The sequence below is a fragment of the Monopterus albus genome, unplaced genomic scaffold (genome assembly GCF_001952655.1).
Source record: "Monopterus albus unplaced genomic scaffold, M_albus_1.0 scaffold118.1, whole genome shotgun sequence".
In the NCBI taxonomy this organism is placed as follows: Eukaryota; Metazoa; Chordata; class Actinopteri; order Synbranchiformes; family Synbranchidae; genus Monopterus; species Monopterus albus.
This window is the reverse complement of record NW_018127998.1, coordinates 1,134,917-1,149,543: the sequence shown is the minus strand read 5'-3', so window position 1 is coordinate 1,149,543 and position 14,627 is coordinate 1,134,917. Positions and strand designations below refer to the sequence as shown.

At 42.6% G+C, this 14,627-nt stretch overlaps 1 protein-coding gene across 2 annotated transcripts; it reads right to left on the bottom strand.

Moving 5' to 3' along the window:
• Positions 1–643: 643 nt before the first annotated feature.
• Positions 644–13,534, bottom strand: prickle3 (prickle homolog 3). Of its 2 annotated transcripts, none has more exons than XM_020611916.1 (10): positions 13,460–13,534; positions 6,961–7,144; positions 6,633–6,746; positions 5,655–5,792; positions 4,712–4,915; positions 3,978–4,164; positions 2,923–3,264; positions 2,488–2,793; positions 2,010–2,387; positions 644–1,915 (listed from the first exon to the last, which is right to left on the bottom strand). In XM_020611916.1, the coding sequence occupies exons 1-10, from the start codon at positions 13,504–13,506 to the stop codon at positions 1,455–1,457; spliced, it is 2,361 nt and encodes a 786-aa protein (XP_020467572.1). In that variant the 5' UTR covers positions 13,507–13,534; the 3' UTR covers positions 644–1,454. The 2 variants fall into 2 exon arrangements, with proteins under 2 accessions (XP_020467572.1, XP_020467574.1); XM_020611918.1 differs by lacking the exon at positions 13,460–13,534 and adding an exon at positions 10,375–10,536.
• Positions 13,535–14,627: the final 1,093 nt, after the last annotated feature.

Sequence of the window (14,627 nt, the reverse complement as noted above, 5' to 3'; positions counted from 1 at the left end):
CTACAAGGAAGCAAACTGACTTCTTTGGTCACATGTGCCTCTCCCTCATTATTTAATGCTCCTAGATGGAAGATAAGCACTTTCTGTTTGCTACCACTGTGTCCACTGGTATTCATGGTATAACACACTGTAAAAAATATCCAGTCACAAGGAAAGTCCTTTGTATTGAAACCAAAAGTCCTCAATGTAGAAAAATGGCCCCTGTGAGTATATTGTTATGTTTAGCATTAGATTATTACTACTACTGCAGGCATATAGTAATGTGCAAGTAGCATTTACTTTTTAGTTGGTTGAGATGAAACTACTTTTAATAAAATAAAGACATGCCCAGTGTGACACTAACAATACTTGTTCCCACATACAAGAAGTTGTATCATGAAATGTTTGGCACTTTTACATGAAAACTGACAAAATAGTTCCTTGTTAAGTTTTCTGTCAATCACCAAATCAAGTGTTTCAGTTGAGCCTGTATTTGTAAAGTAGCTAAAGGTGTCAAATAAATGCACTGGTGTAAACTACATCAGAGTATCTATATGCTGACAGATGTTTCTGTTCTAAGGTCTGTGTTGAGCGGGTGTAGTGTGAAAAAGCACAACATTTGGACAGTGTAGACAAATTTAATCACCATAAAAAGGTCTCACAATCAAACAACATGTTATCTCGTTTTTTATTTACCCAAAGTTAAAACAAGAACAGTGACCTACAGTACACAGAGTATATAAAAATAAATGACCTGTGAACCACATGTGATTAGACACTTGACAACATGGGTTTTTGCAGTATTTTGTCTGTACTATACAACACACACACAGCAAACTTAACCTTTCATTTATTAAGCTTTGTGTGATACTTTGTGACAATCCCTTTGATTTTGAATGTAGAAAACTACCAGCACACTGAAGTCATCATACTCCATCACATAAGATTTGGCCATTTATTATTCTTACCTGTAATATATTACAGCCATATAAACACTGCACATAAGAGCACAGAAATGGTTACCGTAGCCTTAAAATAAGACAGACTCAATATTTTACAAACCGTAGTGGAGGAACGTGTTGTATATGTAAAACATGATAGTGATAAAAGTCAGTGACCTTTTATTACAACACAGCTCTGAGTCTTCTTGTCTTTCGAGTATGAGCCAAACATAATCATTCAATATCGCTGTTTACATCCATTTCTACACTGGAGCGTCCTAGTAATGAACAGTGAGACGTCAACGCCGTAAAGCAACAGTAGAGACTTTTCTGAGGTTTATTTTGCTTTCCTTCGTTTAGTAGGAGCAATGGCCGTGGTTCACATTTGGAAAAGTCTGCACATGTGTTGGATGAGGACACTATGTCCTCATCATAAACCTTGAACTGCAGAGTAGTGAAGGGCCATTAGTGTTTTTTGTGCACCATAATTTAGAAAATGACATGCTGTGTTCTGATGCTGCTGGCTAGCGGGGGTTAGGAGATGGCACAGTTTTTATCTTTGTCCCTTGCACCGAGACTGGGAGCTCTTCTCCGCCTCAGGCTGCCTCGTAGTCCCCAGTCTCTCTGCACCTCCCTCTCCTCCTCTTCCCCTTTATCTTTGCCCGCCTCAGGTTGCTGCTTTCGGAGCTGTGGGGGAAGAGGAATGGGCTGCCCCAGGAAGTAACCCTCCTCCTCGGAGTCTGAGGATGAGGAGCATGTAGAACAGGAGTCTTCATGTTTGTAGTGGCCCGCCTGGAGGGTCAGTGAGGAGGTGATGGCAGAGCCCCCATTGTCCCTCTCTTTGTCGCCTCTCCTGTCCAGGGTGTCCAGTCGAGGTCTGTCGGGACGAGAGAGTTGGGGGTGCCTCTCTGCTCCTGGGTGGAGAGTAGGGTCTGAGGGAATGCAGCTACGACTCCACCCTTGCCGCTGACTATGCTGTTGGTTAGAGGACCCATCTGGTGGGAAACAGAAATCGTGACAAAAACAAAATTAACTTGATTCCCAAATTTCAGGGGAAGTAATAACCATCTCTCTGAAGGCTCCACTTACCCAGAAGATCAATCTGCAGTGGAACACCTTTCTGTAGATGTACCTTGCTTCTAAAATCTCCCTCCACCTCAGTTTCATCCTGCTGGTTTTCCTCACCCTCTTGCAACTCTATCTCGTTCTCATCTTCATTGTCGTCCTCATCAACAGAGTAGCTGCTGCTGATTGGCTCTCTGAAGCTGACTCTAGCTGTGCCACTGCGAGTCAGCGGGGGTGGAGAATCAGAGGGCCTGTCCTCTGGTTGGGGGAGGTTCAGTGGCGGAGAATCCCGGGGCATCAAGTCTCGGGACTTGACGGGCAGAGGAGGTGGGAGGATGGATGGATTGTTGGGAGGGAAGGGAGATGGGTCAGGTGAAATGAGGTGGTTCTGAGAAGGAAACCCTGAGGAAAGAAAACCAGGAAGCACTGTAGTTACAACGCAGTGAGATGAGGTTATACAATACTGAGGCCACATATTTTTCTATTGAGCATGAAGTGATACCTTGCATAACCTGATTTGTCCTTTCCACCCAGTTCCTACAGTCTTTTGCAGTGGAGGACCCTTTTGAATTTAGAACAGTTAGTCCAGTATTTCCATTTAGCTCTCCCTGAAACTGAAGACCACTGACTGGAGTTTTGAGACCACAGTTCCCTGGCAATAAACTGTAATGTGGAAGATCGCTAGGCCAAGAGGGACCTAAGCCGTTTCCTAGATGAATGTGGGGAAGCGGTGAGTAGGAGCCTCTTGGATGAGGAGAACCACTACGTGCAGGAACTCCATTTTGAACTGGAGCAGTGCAGTGGTCACCTGACCGAAGAAGAACAAATAAATGTGTCAGAATAAATAAAACAAAGAAGTTTAATTTCTGGTTCATTTTTCCCCTTCACTTCTCAACCTAAATAACATCTGAGTGTAACACCAGTGTAACATGTTCACCTCTTTTTTCCACTGCTGACTGAGTGCAATCTTTTGTAGGAGTTGTAGTGGGGCTGGTGCCCTCTAGTGGCTTCAGTGGAGAACCACACTCTGGCTGCTTGCGTTTCTGTGCTGTCCCACAGCGTCTGTTATGCTGAGGCGGTCTGCTCTGCAATGCTGAGTCACAGGAGTCAGAGTTATTGGGGTCCTCGCCCAGTGAGCAGGGCCTGGAACAGAAGATGAGCCCCGCTCGAGGGAGGAAGGGTCGCCCCAGCAGAGGCAGTCGACAGCGGGCGCAACAGAAACAGGACTCCACAGCGTGCCAGTGCTGACCCTCGTATGTCATCTGGCCCTGGTCGATACCTGAGAAGAAATTATTACATGTTTAATTTGTGTTAACTGCAGAATCTTAAAAGCTATTTCTGTTAACTCAGTTCAGTAGTTCTGCGTCATGAATAACAATGTAAACACAGGTGGTCCAGGCTTTTTCTAAACCTCTTTTGGCCTGAGAAAAGTCATCTGACAGGAATCAACCCAAAACTGGCTCGTTATCAGTGTTCCCCGGTTATTAAACTGATTTCCTTTTGTACAAGGGGGGCAATAATTGAGAGTTACAGTTATACAGTGTTGATAATAATGTGAATAAGATGTGCATTTAATATCTCAATTTAACTTTGTGCTGCCGTGGCTGTCAAAATAACCTGACAACATTCAGTTCAGACATAGGCCATGATGTAAGTCTCACTACATCCAACTTAAGATATCTGGTGTCACTTTTTTTTTGTAAATGCACTTAATCCAACATGAGACCAAAATGTTAAATTGTCAACCCTTTTACAGAACAAATAAATAAATAAATAAATGCTTTATTTACATTTACCATGAATTAAAATGAAATATTTATCCATATCTAGTATTTAAATAAGAAACTATAAGCCCTCCATTTAAGAAACAGGGGGCTCACAGTATAGTGTTACCACAGAAACTATGAAGAATGCCTTCTTGTTCTGCTTTCTAATGGTGGCCAGCTGTATTGTAAACCCAGTAAATCATTTTCTTTAAGCTTAATTTTGTACCTATGTGTTCTCCACAGGTATCGCAGTACTCTGCATACAGGGACTCATAGCAGGAGCAGCAGTACGGTCGACTCTCTCTCATGATATAGCGCTGACCGCCGAGTGCAGCCTCACACTCAAAGCAACAGAAGTGTTTCATGTGCCAGTATCTTCCCTCTGCCTCCGTGCACTCATCAGCTAAAATGATCTAAGATTGAGAGACAACAGTAACAGAGAGAAACAAAGAGGTCAGTCAGCGCAGCAGTGATGGTCTCATGGGTACAGAAAGAAACAAATCATGGTTGCAAAAATATGGCAAAACACTGAGGATTTTGGTTAACTACTGGTGTTCTCCTGCTGCAGGCTTAGCCATCCTCTGGGTCTAAAGAACTCTTGGTCAGTTGTGCCAGATTCATTAGTCAGCTACGTCAACTAATCTCTTAAGTCACCCTGAAACGCCATTCAAAGCAAGAAGAGGCAGAGAAAAACATCTACAAATAATCCCCTACTATGCACCGACCAGAGGATGTCTGACCAGCACCACACAGGGCCTGATAAATAATCTTTCTACACTTTACCTTTGAAAATAAAAAACACTCATCTCCTACTCAGTTCTTTCCCCATGTTTCTTTAAGACAGTTTTAAAAACGTCGGACTCTGTTTCTTCTTTTCGACTCCTGCTACACTTTGCTTTTAGAGACACAGTGTTGATGAGAGTTTTGTAGGCAGGTGGCGGATCTTGGTGAGACAGTCACCTCATCGCAGGCCTGGCAGCGAGGCTTGAGCCTCTCGGCATGGTGCCGGCCACAGTAGATCTGTCCGTCCTGGTAGAAGTAGATCAGATCGACAAGCAGCTCACTGCAGGAGGCACACTGGAAACACTGAGGGTGCCAACAGCTGCCGTGTCCAGCTCGGCTAGCAAACACTGCTATGTCTCCTCCGCAGATCTGCCTGCCGCACTGGAAAAATATGTTTTGTTAGCTGGGGTGTGGTGCAGAAGGAAGGAAGTTAAGTTAGATGGTATATCTTTTAACAAACGGTGAACACTCCAGGTCGCACAGCAGTTTGCTTATATGGACGGCCCTGTAATCATTCAACCCTAGAATGATGTGCCCCCTGAGCAATGCCTGCACCTACTTGCACCTGAACTGGCTCCAGTCCTCTTCTGTCTGGCTCTGATGTATTTTAATGGGCTTTCACATGCATGCAACAATGGTATACAGTGTTTCCCCCAGAAAATTGTTCTAATCGTTATGTGTGCACGCACTAATATTCTTAGTAATTTTATTTCTCACGCAACACAAGACTTTTGGTTGGTAACTTCCATGTAAACATCACGTAAAACAAAAATAACAGTCAAAGCTACTAATTACTTCACAATCGACTGAGTTAAAACAATCTTTAAGAAAAATAAGTAAATAAAATTATGGTGGTTGTGGTTGAGATGTCACTAGCTAAGATCCTGTGGGACTTCCAGATACAAACTGACAAACTGGTAATGGGCAACCAACTGGACATAGTAGTGGTGGACAAACAGAAGAAGGTGCCTGTGGTGTAGGGAGGGTGGGGGTCTCACTGTTACGGCAGCTCGCCATGCCTGTACTATTATAGGGGAAACACTGGTATATAAGGATCCTGTTGTTTTGAGCTGCTACATCAACTACATTTTCTAAACATAAAATAAAAATGCTGCTCCACCTGCTGGCAGATAGCTCCCGTCATAGTCACTGGGAAGAGTCTGACGACGCCTCTGCCCAAATGTTCTCTTTTCCTCTGCTGACTGAAGAGACGCAGCTCCTTCCTCTCCTCTTCATCCAGAGAGTTACAGTACTGGGGCTGCAGGAAACACAGAAATTTACATTTACTTCTTTGGTTCAGTAAGATGAATTAATTATGGCTGCTCTGCTAAAAATGTGATAACTAGAATTTTGAACAAAATTAGTGTTTACAGGACAAGCCTATCACCATGCATCATCTTTTTTTTGTAAACTACTGGGGAAACTAGGATTTTAAGTAAGAAAAAGGCTAGCTATGAGCAAAGATGTTAGAGATTTACTGTATGATAGAGAATTATTCCAACAAAATGGAGCTTTAGCCAGAATGAGTTATCAGTTTCTGTAAAAACTGAGGAAACCTAGAAGCAAATTTGATCTGTCTCTTAATAAATACTCTTATATATATGTATAGCTGTAAAAACCAGCTTCAAATAAACTGAGTAATAAAGGTAAATGCTGTTAAAGTGAATAGAAAATAATGACACATTTCTTCTGGTATTTAAAGACAGAAAATTAACACTCTGTTACTGACATTTCAAAATAAAACTACATAAACAACATAAAAGATAGGACTTGGCAGCACTGTGACACAATATTAGCATAATCTAAAACAGACAGCAACAACTGTAAGATGTGTGATGTTATTTTCTGACATTAAAGGAGAAACTATGTTTTGCGCTATAAAGAATGCCAAGACATCGATTTATTACAACTAAAACAGCATCTATGCAAAGCTAGAAAAAAAACTCAGCATCAGTAATAATAAATATTTCTGTAGAGATTTAACAAAGCTACTAGAATCAAGGATTGTCTGTACTTGACATGTCACCACACTATTACCATACAACAGGAGTGTGGCCAAACACTAGAACATCCAATGTCAGAGTCACAGTGATGGTACCTCACTGTCATGGGCTGGCAGCTGGTGGAGCAGCTGTTTGATTCGGTATCTCTCCCCCGAACTGTTCACATAAGGCACCCTGTCCTCAGGTAAGCAGCTAAAATACTGGAATACCTGTACAAAAGCATAAATGACAGAATACAGGGAGCAGTTCATTCCATTACAGAGCCGTTTATCAACAGCTCTCATAAACCAAAATCACTGATTGTTTGTTTTTGTCATGGGTTATCATTTGAGGGTACAGTATGGATGAACATGTCTAAATTGTGCATTGTGTAGCTTTAACTTGTGTCTTGACTATGCATCTGCTCTGCACCCCGGGTGCTACCTGTTCAGGCTTGAGCCCAGGTGGGACCCATGCGTACTCCTCGGAGGCGCAGCCCGAGTCGTCGTCGGATATGGAGTGTCTCTGAAAGTCTGATACCAGCTTCGTCATCATCTTTTCCAGCTGCCCTGGCACCGAACGCACTGCATGCTCCTCTCGTACACACTTGCAGTGCACACAGATCTTCCTGTGGAGACAGGAACAGTGTTGGACTTCACTCCTGGGGTGAAAATCAGACTCTTGTTACACTAGGGTAGTTAAGCTAACTCCTAAAACAAACCCAAACAGTTTGGACTCTTTAAGTATGTTTATACCACACTTCATATGGACACACTCAATTTGTAACCATTTTATTACTGACACACTTTGCGTTGGAGACATTATGTCACAAACCTGCCCACACACATTCTTGAGGTTGACTCAACTTGACTCCCTGCTGCCATAAATTACTAATACAACCACTGTCACAAGAGGACTAGGAATGATACAGAAAACTCCACAATGTCCAGATCGTTGTGAACAAACGTAGACCCCCCTCATGCCCTCATTACACCAACAACAGATCTACTACAGGGCCAGCACATCACAAACGTTCTACCAAACAAGCACGAAATGAGGCCACTGACCTAAGCCTTGCTGTCAATCCAGCAGCAGCAGTTCAAAGAGGGAGGTGAAGATGGGAGCAATAATCTCCCTCAGCCTCGTCCTGGGACTCCTTGCCACATTCAGTATGGCGGTGGGGGTGCCTGTGTGTGGGACTGGAGGAGTCACTGGAGCACCCTGAGGTGACAGCATGGGTGTCACATATTTGAGCGGATGTGACACTGTGGCCATATGCAGTGTGTATCGCCTGTGTACATCTCTGTTGTGATTGCGCAACAGCCTGCCAGCTGGCACCTTTAGCTCAAGTTCACAAGGCACAAAGCTGCTTTATTCCAGCACCCAACCCCCACACAGCTACAAAACTAGCACACAAACACACACAACTCCTCATAAACTGCACCAGTGCTCCTTTACCGATCAATCATCTGATAAAATGTTAGACAGTCTGCATGTCTGTGAGAATGTGCGCTCCTCTCTTTTACCCAACGCAAGTTAATTGTTGAGGGTTTTACAAAGCACTACTGTAGGATCATCCCCACATCTTTTCTCAGGCTGTGGACAATATGCTTGCTAGATGCAGTTGTCCTTAAATGGCACCATATACGGGCGAGGTTACCAATATTAACCAATTATATGTAATAATAAACATGGGAAGTCTGCTTAGTTTAAGCTATGTTGGTCCAAATCTGGTCCATAGCTGTATTTGTGTGCACACAATATGCAACATGTGTGTGTGTGTTAATAAAACGAGAGGGAGGACCACAACTCCCGTGCCTATGTAAGATGGTAAGGGGACACAGCTGGAGGCCTGGCATGATAGGACAGATGGCAGACACACCATGACTCACCCAGTTTCACCCACACAGCGCCCTCCTCCACCTCCTCCTCCTCCTCCTCCTCCCCACCACCACCAGCCGCAGCCCCCACATGATGAAAGTGTTATAATCACCAGTAGGGGCCAAACCTCACCTGCAACCTACAGTAATTTAGAGATGGCAAAGTGCTAATTTGAATGAATCTGAAAATTGCAGCAGAGTCTCAAATCAAGTATCTGTGCTGATTGCTCTTCAGACAATGAGTTCAACTGGAGCTTGGTCTGTGAATGTGCAAAAAAATATTTAAGTACACTTCTACTGTAAACATCCAAACTAACAGGACATATAGCTACAACAGACAAAACTGTGAACCCACAAATGAGCACATCAACAGCTGTACTGTTCCTTTTAAGTATCTAGGGGAGGCGTTTATAAAACATCCATTTTATGTATCTTTTGCTAGTCGTTGTTCAATCATGCCTTTACTTGACTTAAAAGCAGTACATTTCTGAGGCACTGTCAACACTGCAATCTACCGAGGCCTCCTGTCATGTGCTCAGTCCTCTTCAATTATTTGAACCACAAGCCGCTGATGTAACACAACTAGGCTGCACCCCCTGGGGACATGAACCACATTTAGTGCTGAGAGGTCAAAAAAATCAAATCAGGTATACTTTGATTGTCCAGGTGTGCATTGGTAATGAGAGAGAATTTTGTTAAAAAGGTCAAATGTATTATTCACTGAACAGCTGTCAAGTTGAAATGATTAGTGAAATATTTGACCGATGATCAGCGATTAATCAGTCATTTTTTAAAAGCAGAAATGTTGAAGCATTTGCTGGTTTCAGTTTTTTAAATGTAAGAGTGCGCTGCTTGTTTGCACTTTTATCTGAACTGAATATCTTTGGGTCATGAGCTGCTGGTTGAACAAAGGACAACATGCAAAAACATCACCTGTGGCTCTGGGAAACTGAAAGAACATGGCTCATGGGTGGACATTTCATAAACTAAATTAGGAATTGAGGAAATAATTACTGCAACCCTGGTCAGAATCAGACCAGCCGTGTGTGAGATATCAATCAACTTCCCCAAATTTCACTGCAACATGGCATCCATGAGACGCAACTGTCAAATAAAAGCACGCAGACAAATGTAATTAAGTAAGGAATATTATATTTCTGCCCAACATCTGTGTGTCTCCAAACAATGCTGCCTGTAAAAGTAAAACCTAAATTCAGAGACACAGTCTGTCTCTAAATATACTGTCTTGGTCCAAAACGTTGTTACTGAGACTCCTGGTACAGCTAGTACTGTTATCGGTGTTAATGGTTGTTGTTTGTGTTTATTGTGGAAGATAAATAAATGATTGATAAAGATAAGTGACTGTAACTAAACAATAAAATAGTCTAGATAAAGCAGCCTGACAGAGGACATAAGGGACATGTACCTGTCCGTCAATGGGAGCACTGCTTTGTCTTTCTGACCGAGTAGCAAATAAAAATGTACAGAAGGTAAATACTGACACTATATGGAGAAAAAATACCCCCCTATTAATATTAATTAGCTTAATCATTTCAGTTTTGTTGACCACAGAGATTAAGGCTTGTTAACCCTTCACCTGGGACCCAAACTGATTAAAGTAGCCTGCGCTTTCAAATGTGTGTTTTTAAACTAACCCTTTTAAATAAAATGGAATCTCCATGTAGTTAAAGTTAAAGTTTTTTTTTTTGTTTTTTTTGCTGAGATACATTAAAAGCTGCCAAAGGAAGGTGAGTAACAGCTTTACCCATACATGACTTCAGGCTGTGCACCTGAAGTCCACACTGATGTGTGTACAAAACAATGTAAAGTAAGGCTATGACATACAAGAAGATTGCTCTTCTAAGTGCACACAAAAAGCTTTAGTCTACCCACACTTCCCAGCCTAATGACAGTTTGAGTTTCTTGACCCTCTAATCAAGTTAAAGAGAGAAAGAGTTAAATATGGTTCTTTCAGTACCTGCTGTGATCATGACAACTTGGTCCAGGTTGTTGACGCTGTCCCATCCGGACTTGTGTTCCACTGAAACCGTAAAGGTTCGCATCCGAAAGGTGCCTACTACTGCCTGTCTGTCAGTGACGGCAGGATATTCTCTGACAGCTCCATTCCATGTGGTAATTTCTCTGTCTGCGCTGCTCTTTTCAATGTCCCCGCCACCCCCGGCTCCCACCCTCCTCCGTCCTTAAAGTGGGCTTTAACAAAAGGCATCATCACACTGAACACAATCGCACCCCACAAAAAATACAGACACAGCTGTCAAGGTACACACATGCTCATGTGAGTCCTAAATGTACCTAAAAAGATAAGCTGACATACACATAGAGTGATGAACGCTTAAATTAAGCCCAACAATTTACTCACACGGCCTTTGGAAATATCAGGCATCAGAGTCAGAGCGGTAACTGAGTCATAACAACTGAAATCAGAGAGATCAGGGAAGGACAGTTTGATGCTCTGAACCATTCTGTGCTGTGCAGCATTTGTCGTATTATGGGATCAAGATGGCCATGCATGACAATAAAGTGTCTCTGGTGACATATGAAGCATGGAGCGTGACTTCCAGTATTTCTAAAGTCGTGACGCTTTTCTGAGCTCATACCAGCTCATCTGACTGCGGCTCTTCTCTGAGGATGAATATTAGTAGGACCCATCTGCTAGAGAAGACACAGCATGCTGTCAGTTATTTTTATCTTTTTACTTTTCTGACTTTTTGTGTCTTTATGCTTTAGTTGTGATACTGTAGCTACAGTGTAGCGCTACAACAATCAGTCGGTTACTTGATTTGTCAGCTGACAAAAAAGAATTTATCTGCAAATATTTTGAGATCAAGCAACATCTAGTTCCAGCTTCTTAAATGTGACTATTTCCTGTCTTATCCTAAATTGTATGAACGCTAGTGAACTGAATATGCTGCTCTGGATGGTAAAAAGAAAAAAAAACATAGTGTGAATATGTCACCTTCACCTTCACCCAATTTACTAACAAAAGAATTAATCAAGAAAATAATCGTCAGATCAACCACTAATGAAAACAGTAGGCCATCTATAGTGTACCCCTGTCTTTGGGTATACAGATATATTACAGATGAGTGTACAGTTATTAATACCGGTGGGGCATCCAGCCATTTGACATCATCTCTGTTAAATGTTAGCTGCTGGTGTGATGATATATAACTGAGGCTGACTTCAGTGGAGAATAGTGAACCCTCCTTAGATCTTGTTCTAAGAAGCAGATGGACCTTGTCCTAAAACTCTCTGCCACTAATTAGCGACTGAGTATTTGCCACATGGCCACCCAGACTAATAGCGATGGCGACTTTGAATACTTCTGAAGCATGGCGGGGACCTGTGGGTCAAAAGTAACTCAATTCGCTCGCTGCTGGGCAGCGGAAGCACCATCTGCCCCCCACCCCAGTGTAATCTTTGTCTGAGAGAGCTCAGGATGAAGATGGATCACTTCCCTCTCAGTGAGCACCAGCAGCTGAGCTAGTGCTCACTGGGCTGATCTTGCCCATCATGGAAGGTGTGACTCTAAATTGCGTAACGAGAAAGATGCAATTAGTACCGAACACCGGGGTCTTAAAAACTGACCCCCATAAATCTCAATCACTTAATCTCCTTCATCATCCTCATTCTGTAGGAGCAGCTACCAGACTGTCTAAACAAGACATTTCTCTTTGTCACCAGTCCCAAAAGCCATTTCAGCTCTGTCCTCCAACCAAAGACGAAACAGAAAAACAGCACTGCATTAAGATTAAACATAAAGTAAACAGATCAATGCGTACAGAGTCTGTCTCCCACCACAGTGTGGCCGGAGGTAGAGCACAGCACACATGTTTTGGATTACATCCTAACTTCTAAGCTTTGTCTTGACCTGAATAGAAGGAACAGAGCTGAATAAGCTCAAAGATACAATTACAGTCTTTTGGTTACTGAAGCACACATTCCTCTGCCTGTTGTTATATTCTCTCCAGCACTGAGACACAGTTGGCTTCAGCCATGCAGTGACCATCTGGGATTGTGAATCCAGCCATTTGTAACCAGGAATAAACCTCATATTTTAATTCTTTCATTTAGCTGTGTGTCAGACCTGGTGATCGTCCCCTACAGTTACAGGATCTGGAAGCACAAATCACAACACTATGTAATGTGCATCACACAGCTTCCTTCTAAGCGACATGCATAGAAATTCAGCAGCCATTTTCTACACGTTAATGTCTCAAACACTTTGGAATAACAATATCCAGAAGTGAAACGTCCTCTTTCTTTCCTCAGTTTTATATGTAAAAAATGTAATGAAAAGAGCCACACCTAAAAAGAAAAAGGGGGAGACGGTGAAGGAGAGAGAGGGAGGTATAAAGTGGTTGAGTGTTACTATCACAGCAGTGAGGCCTAATCTTATTAGCGTGATTGACAAGATTAGACTAACCAAGAGACCCGACCAGCTGGATATACAATTAAGGAATAAAAGAGACTCAAATAAAAGCATGCGAAAACCCACCTAGCAGAAGAAACTAGGGCTTTTGACAGCGGTTAAAAGTTCCTGAACAAATCGGTGTAAGAGGTATGTGGGCTAACATTAAAAGTGGCTTGTGCCTACATTTCAAAAGCAGGAATTACAAAAACTAATTTTGCTGCAGAGACTCTGGAAATTGAGCCTATAGCCTGTTTCTTTAGACCTAGTAGTGAGTACCACACGCTGTCCTGGCTGGGTCCTGGGTCATATCTGCACAAGATCACAGTTGAGATGACTTCTTTTGGTAACAATATTCCTAATCCTTTTCTTATATATACTGAATTTAATGTTAAGTACCCACAATGCACAGAATGTTAGGATCTTTGTTTATATTTAAGGAGTAAATATTCTGAAGATTACCAGTCTCAGTGATATCAGTGTTTTCAAATAGCTGATTCTTAACAATGGCTGCACAAGATCCAAAAGGCAGCAGGAAAGACTGTGGCTCTACTAAAGGTGAATATACAGCTTGAGACAAACACTTCCTGTAAAGGTAACAGGCTGTGTTTAAGAGTGCTATGGTTCATACCTCCAGCCATGGACACGGAAGCCGGGGCACTGGTCTCCGCAGCGCATACAGGGTTGACCTCTGTCTGGCTCTTCCTCCGGCTGAAAACAACACAAACTCCCCTCAGCTCACATCATTTACCATCAAGCACCATCCGTGCCTTTTGACAGAAGATTGTTCAGTTAGTTAGCACAAAGTGTTTGCTAATCACGGCTGAGGAAGCATCAACATCACAGTGTTTCGACTTCAGCCACAAGCACTTTGAGTCGGTCGCTCCAGCCTTTAGTTCAGCAGCATTTAGGGTGGAGACTGAAAACACTTCTGTGCTCAGATGTGTTTTTAATGCCCATACATAACATGTTTTTCTAACAACTGGCTGTACAGAAATCTACAATCACTAACCCACACAGTAATCAGCGACTGAGGCAGGGATACTGCAGTGGGGCTCAAACCTGTTTCTATTAGACCAGTGCTCGAACTCAGCCACACATTTATATGAGGTGATATGATCCAATACCTGGTGTCTAAAGTGCTGAGCTGTGCATCTGACTGCAGCAACGCCTTAGCCTAGCACTAAACCAGCAACTTTAAATCTCACTTTGCAGCCTGAAGTGTGAGTGTGTGTGCATGTACTGCAGACGCAGGCCTCTTTTTTAGAGATGAGAGGAAGGAAGCAGACACAGGATGAGAGCTGCTCCCTTTCCCTCTCCACGGAGTCTCTACTTTCTTTTCTCTGATGCCTTAACTCTCACTCTGTCTCCTGTATGAAGAGCCCACTGTTGATAGGGTTATTTTTTCTGTGTTGATTATAAACTCTTTACAATTTGATAAAACCGCCGTTACCCAGTAGTGTTATCTCTGTAGGCTTCCCCTCTCAGGGGGGGGCGCTATTGTTTTTCACTTCACCATTCAGAGAAAATTGGCGTACCAAAAAACACTTACGCAACACCCCGGAATTTTTGACATTGTTGAAATTTTAAAAATAGGGTGCATAGACATAGCTTAACTTAAACTTACTTTCAAACATAAGAACAATACTTACTCTCCTCCACCAACTAATTTTTACATAATACTTGCATGCACGCAGACGCTAACAGTTTAACGAGCAAAGAAATAAAATGCAAATATGTGAAACAGCATGTGCATACCTGCTCAGCTGTGTTTTGATCTTTTCTCCACACCTCTTAAG

Bases quoted from the DNA above. Each gene is read 5' to 3' on its own strand.
- prickle3 (XM_020611916.1), bottom strand. From the start codon at position 13,506: ATGCGCTGCGGAGACCAGTGCCCCGGCTTCCGTGTCCATGGCTGGAG. The intron at 7,145-13,459 runs GTATGAACCATA...CTGTCTCCACAG, and splicing joins TTCCGTGTCCATGGCTGGAG to GAAGATCTGTGTGCACTGCA. The intron at 6,747-6,960 runs GTAGCACCCGGG...GCTTTTGTACAG, and splicing joins CTGGGCTCAAGCCTGAACAG to GTATTCCAGTATTTTAGCTG.